We start from the raw sequence: 6294 nt of genomic DNA on the forward strand, positions 1-6294 counted from the left end.
CATCTGTCTTATGTACTCTCCTTTTTAAAGTGCAGTACACAATGAAGTCTTAATACTAAAGTATTCGATTTAAAGTCAACTACAACAGATTGGAAGTCACTCAACCAAAGGAGCTTACAGAAGTGTTCTAGCTAAATCGTGATTGGGATACAAGCAATTAAAGTTTCCCAAGAGAAATAATCACTAACTAAAAAATCCCCAAGGAAGTATGGCATATGGAACCAAAAGCACTTTGGTCCCAGAAAAAGCTGAGATAACCCAAGACCCTAAATAGAAACTGGATCAACAAAGCCAGAAAACTCAGACAGGAAAACAATTGCCCAAATGACAATCTTCACATCTAAAAGCTAGAGATTGCTGGTGAAACTCCAGGAGGACTCTAGACTCTAAACACACAGCAATGGCGATCCTTAACCCTTGGAGTTTATGACCACCATTTCCCAGCTCTGCTGCCCATCCCAACTTATTCAAGAAGGTACTAAAGTCTCTGCTCAAAGCCATGTGTCTAATGACCCCCCCCCCAAGACACTCTCATTAAATGTGTTACAATAACATTCCATATTTTTTTCTGGAAGAGTAAAAGAAAGCAAATATTAATGATTCACATCCTCCCATTTCTTCTCTTAATATCTCTTAGGTAGGGCCTTCTGAAGAAAATTCAATTTCTCTTTTCTGGACTTGTGTGATCTCATTTCTCCTAAGCCTTCTCCTATTTCCTTAGTCTTGGTAAGTCCCTTCCACTTCCACTAATAAAACAGTCTAGCGAACAGTAAGAAAAAAGGAAGTGGGAGAAAAGAGATGACCAATTTCCCTTGGATTATCACAAAAATGCACTAAACACGAGCAGAAACAGCAGAAGAATAACAGATTTTCATTGCTAGCTCATCTGAATTATCAGGAAATTACTAGCACAATTCTTCCCATGGGCCCTGAACTCTGCTTAGAGATCAGCTACTCTGCCTCTAACCCCCTTACTACACACCTCCTCATTCCTTAGAAAGGTTCATCCAGAACTACTATCTCACCTTTCCAGACTCTATAAGAGATATAAAACATTACCATTTTGGTATACAAGAGGAAAGAAAAAATTTTCTTACTAAAAAATCATTGCAACAAAAAACTGCCCCAGACTGCTCTTTAGGGCCAGGGATAGCTGCAATCAGTTTTAATGTAACAACACAATCACAAATAGAACCGTCTCTCCAATAAATAAAGTGAATTCTTTCACATCAAAAAGTTTCACAAGGGAGGCGGGGCTTGATGGTGGATAGGGTAGAAGTGCAGTGAGCATCTCACTCAGCAATAACACAGAATACTGGATGAAGCAGGTTCAGGGGACAGTTCCAGAATTCTGAACCACATATATAGGAATATTTTTTTAAAGTTTGAGGGCTTATAGCCAGTGGAATTTGTAGCAGAAGCAAGAAATCCCATGCTTTCGAATACTCCAGGCTCAGAGGATTCTGGAGCCACCATTTTGGGCAAGAACAAGCAAGGGAAGGATCGGAGCCACCACGGACTGACACCTGACAGAACCTCAGAGATAAAGGTGTGGATATTCTTTTTTTGTTTTAAATCTGTTCATTGGTAGATCTTGCTGTCTACGTACCTACATTCTGTTGACTAGAGGGGTGTCTGAGCAAGTGGCCACCCCACCCACCCAGGGAGAGTTCTACTATGCATGCGCACTGATCTCTTCAAAATTTAAAGTGACAGTTTCCACTTAAAACCCAACAGCAGTGCAAAACAGCCACAACCAGCCCTGAACTGATTATCACTAGGAAAAAGGCCAGAACGAAGGTTGTGGTATGGGAGAGACAGACTAAAAATGAAACAGGCCGAAAATTAAATCTTGACTTACATAATAACAACCAACAGTGGCATCTTGAAATTATTTCCCAAGTGGCCTTAAAGGCAAAAAGCTGAAAAAAGATATTAAAGTCATACTCTCTGATAGTGTAGTGGTTAGGAATTAGGCTGCTATCCTCCATGTCGGCAGTTCAAAACTACCAGCGGTTCCACAGGAAAAAGTAGAGGCTTTCTGCTCCGGTAAAGATTTACAGCCTCAGAAACCCTGTACAGGATCACTATGAGTCAGAACCGACTCCACGATACTTAACAACAACAACATATTAGGCTACAGACTTTTTTTTCCTTTCTTCTCTGTTTTCTGTGATTATAGACTACAGTATCCAATCTGTCTTTTCTGCTGTTGCTGTTTTGTTTTTTGGTTCCCTCTTTACCTTTAGAGGGAGCTTTCTCTCCCTATGTTACCCAAGAAGATACAGCAATAACAGTCATATAGTCAAGCTACAGTCACACCCTATAAAATCCCACAATCCAGCAAGAACCAATACCAGCTGCCACACACCAGGTAGGCAGCCAACACCTGCAACAGTTACTCTTAGTAGAGTAATAAGAAGAGTGAAAAGGGAAGCCCATCTCCTGATCACATCTACCTGGAGGCAATCAGAAAGCATAAAAAATACCAAAACACACACTCATTTAAGTATTAAGGCCACAGCTAACTCCTGAAATATGCCAAAAACAAAACAAAACAAAACAAAAAAACAGAAACAGATGACCATATCAGTACATGTCCAGAAACAAAATTAAGTGACTGAGACAAATGATCTGGAGGTAGACCTACACTCCATACTGGAAGGAGGGAAGGCTTTGGAAATGCCTGAGGAGGAATTCAGAAAAATAATTATAAAATGTATCAAAACACTTTACAATGGAGTTAAGAAAAATAAGGAAGAAGTCAGGAAAGCACTACAGGAACAATCAAATAAGATAGATACAGAATTGGAAACAATTCACAACCTACAGAAAGAGGTCTAAAGGATCAATAATAGAATATCAGAAATGGACAATACACTGAAAGGGTAAAAGAGTAGAATTGAAGAGATGGAAGCCAGAACTAGTGAGCTGAAAGACAAATCTCTCAATACTACTAAGATAGAAGAGCAAGCAGAAAAAAGATTTTAAAAATCTGAAGAAGGTCTAAGATTCATGTTGGACAACGTGAAGAGGAATAACTTAAGAATCATTGGCATTCCAGAACAGGAAGAATCACACAACTCTGCAGAAGAAATAGTTGAAGAGCTGCTAAAAGAAAATTTCCCTAACATCCTGAAAAGCAAAAAGATAAAAATTCAAGAAACTCAATGAACCTCAGGAAAGACGGACCCCAAAAGAAAATCCCGAGACATATCATAATCAAACTCTCCAAAAAAAGATAAGGACAGACTACTGAAAGCAGCTAGGGAAAAGAGAAACGTTACATACTAAGGCAAGCAAATCAGATTAAGCATGGATATCTCAGCAGAAACCATGTAGGCAAGAAGGCAATGGGGAGACATATATGACACCCTGAAAGAAAAAACTGCCAATCAAGAATCCTCTACCTAGCAAAGGTATTTTTCAAACAAATACAATGGTGTAATCAAAACATTCCGGGAAAAACAGAAGCTAAGGGATTTTGCCAAAGCCAATCCTGCACTGCAATACACCCTAAAGGGAGTTATGTGGATTGAGAACAAATAACAACAGACAATAACCAGATTTTGACGTATGTGTCAGCACCACCCAGAACTCAATCGACAAATGGAAGAGTCAAGAACAGAACAAAACTCTAAGAACAAATTCAGAGGATCTGGGAGCTCAGTCTATGATTAAAACAATTACTATGTGAAGGAAGGTAAACATGTAGAACAGAGATCTAGGTGGTGAGAAGATCAGGTACATTACAGGATACAATGGACTATATTAAATGGAAGGAAAGTTAATGGTATATAAGATAAACTCAAAGGAAATAAACACTTCACAACATTACCAAGAATATGAAAATCCAAGAACATGGAACTATTAAAACTATGAGGAACACAAAAAACATGAACTCAGCACAGGAAGACATGCAGAACAAAGAAACCAGCAGCACCACACACACACACACACACACACACACACACAAAACATAATGGCAGCAATAAATCCATACCTTTCAATAATTACAATGAATGTAAATGGATTAAATGTACCAGTTAAGAGACAGAGGGTGGCAGAATGGGTAAGAAAACAGATCTTTCAATGTGCTGTCTGCAAGAGACACACCTTACGCACAAAGACAAAAACAGACTAAAAGTCAAAGAATGGAAAAAGATAGACCAAGTTTATTACAATAAAAAACAAGCAGGAGTGGCAATACTAATCTCTGATAAAATAAACTTTAAGGCAAAAAACCAGCATAATAGATAAATATGGACATTATCTCATGATTAATGGATCAATTGAATAAGATGACAAAACCATAATAAATATCTACTCTCCTAATGAAAGAGCTCCAAAATATATAAAGCAAACTCTAATAGATTTGAAGAAACAAATAGACAAATCTACAATAATAGTGGGTGATTTTTCAAAAATGAATAGAACAACCAGAAAGAAATTCAACAAAGCACAGAGGAATTAAACAACGCCATCAGCCAACTGGACCTCATAGATGTGTACAGGGCATTCAACCCAACAACTGCACAATACATATTGTTTTCCAGTGCACATGGAACATTCTCCAGAATAGACCATGTGTTAAGCAACAAAACAAGCCTCCATAAACTTACAAACATCAAAATACTACAAAGCATCTTCTCAGACCATAATGATAGCAAATTAGAAATCAACAATAGGAAGACCAAGGAAATAAAGTCAAATGCATGGAAACTGAATAACACCCTGCTGAAAAGTGACTGGGTAGTAGAAGAAATAAAACACGAATTCACAAAGTTCCTAGAAACAAATGAGTATAAAAACACAACATACCATAATCTCTGGGACACAGCAAAAGGAGTGCTGAGAGGGCAGTTTATTGTAATAAATGCACACATCCAAAAAGAAAAAAGAACCAAAATCAAAACATTAACACAACATCTCCAACAATTAGAAACAGACCAGCAAAGTAAACCTACAGTCAACAGAAGAAAGTAAATAATAAAGATTAGAGAAGAAATAAACAAGATAGAAAACAGAAAAAGTATAGAAAGAATCAACAGGACAAGAAGCTGGTTCTTTGAACGAATTAATAAAATCGACAAACCTAACAAAACAACAGAGGGAGATAACACAAATAACATGCATAAGAAACTACATGGGTGATGTCACAACAGAACCAATAGAAATGAAAATGATAGTAACAGAATACCATGAAGAGCTGCACTCCAATATATTTGAAAATCTAAAGGAGATGGATAAGTTTTTAGAAAAACACAACCTACCTAAACTTACACAGAATACAGTAGAAAACTTGAACAGATCGATAACAAAGGAAAAAGTTTCACCAGACTTTCATTGGATCCACTCATCCTTCCCAAACTCCACCCATTCAGGGCTTACATGCTGTTGTTACCTGTACAAATGACGGTTGTCTTCAAAATCCTCCTGGCCCCATTTCCCCTTGATATCTTCAATAACGTGATTCTTCAGGAATTTTTTCAGCAGCTGGACTGTTTGTTTGCGGGTCACTTCGGGACCAAAGTTTTGACTGCACCTCAGTAGCTCATGCAGCCAATCTACAGCTTCCGCCGCTGTGAAGCAATGTTCATAACTTTTGAAGCGACATCGATGTTTCCGTAATGGCATCCGAGCACGAAAAAGCTCAACTGTTTCATTCCACTAAAGGGGAAGAAGAAAGGGGGGAGTTAATAATCAACTGATTGTTTGAAGAGTCATTAAATCTCAAATATATAAGGCAATAAGTGCAATTAAAAGACTTCCTCAATAACAGAAGGAATCTTGACATTTTTCCATTCACTCTTCAAGTTCTAAAGAAAGTGCAGCTTTTGAGAGGTAGTTAGTTCCTTGCTAATTCATTAAAAAATATATATTGTATACTGTCATCAATGTGTCCTATTCTATGAACTTAATGGATTTTAAGTAAATGAAAAGTATATGATCACAAATAATGCATAATTTATTGCTTAGCGTTTTTCTATATATGACTTTACTTCATCCAGCAGATATTTATTATTAGGTGAAAGGCACATTATAAGAAAAAGGAAACGAGAAACACAGAAGACAAAGTACCTGATGTCAAAGAGCTCACCACAAATACAAACCTTTTCAAAATAAACAGCCAGTCTACCATGCATGAGTATTCTCAACAAAATTAAAACAAAATAAAATAAACTTGTGGCGGTGGTTATGTGCAGTGGAGTCGGTTCTGACTCACAGTGACACTGCAAAGGGTTTCCGAGACTGTAAATCTTTATGGGAGCAGAAAGCCTCATCTTTCTCTCA

At 37.5% G+C, this 6294-nt stretch overlaps 1 protein-coding gene across 1 annotated transcript in view; it reads right to left on the reverse strand.

The window, feature by feature from the left end:
* The window catches only part of DEPDC1B (DEP domain containing 1B), a 96295-nt gene that overhangs the window by 81334 nt on the left and 8667 nt on the right, over nucleotides 1-6294 (reverse strand). Inside the window, exon 2 of the mRNA XM_006876136.1 lies at nucleotides 5405-5670. Within this exon, the coding sequence (XP_006876198.1) occupies nucleotides 5405-5670 (266 nt within the window). The remainder of the gene's footprint in view (nucleotides 1-5404; nucleotides 5671-6294) is intronic.

This window comes from Chrysochloris asiatica, unplaced genomic scaffold, assembly GCF_000296735.1.
Source record: "Chrysochloris asiatica unplaced genomic scaffold, ChrAsi1.0 scaffold00355, whole genome shotgun sequence".
Classification (NCBI taxonomy): Eukaryota; Metazoa; Chordata; class Mammalia; order Afrosoricida; family Chrysochloridae; genus Chrysochloris; species Chrysochloris asiatica.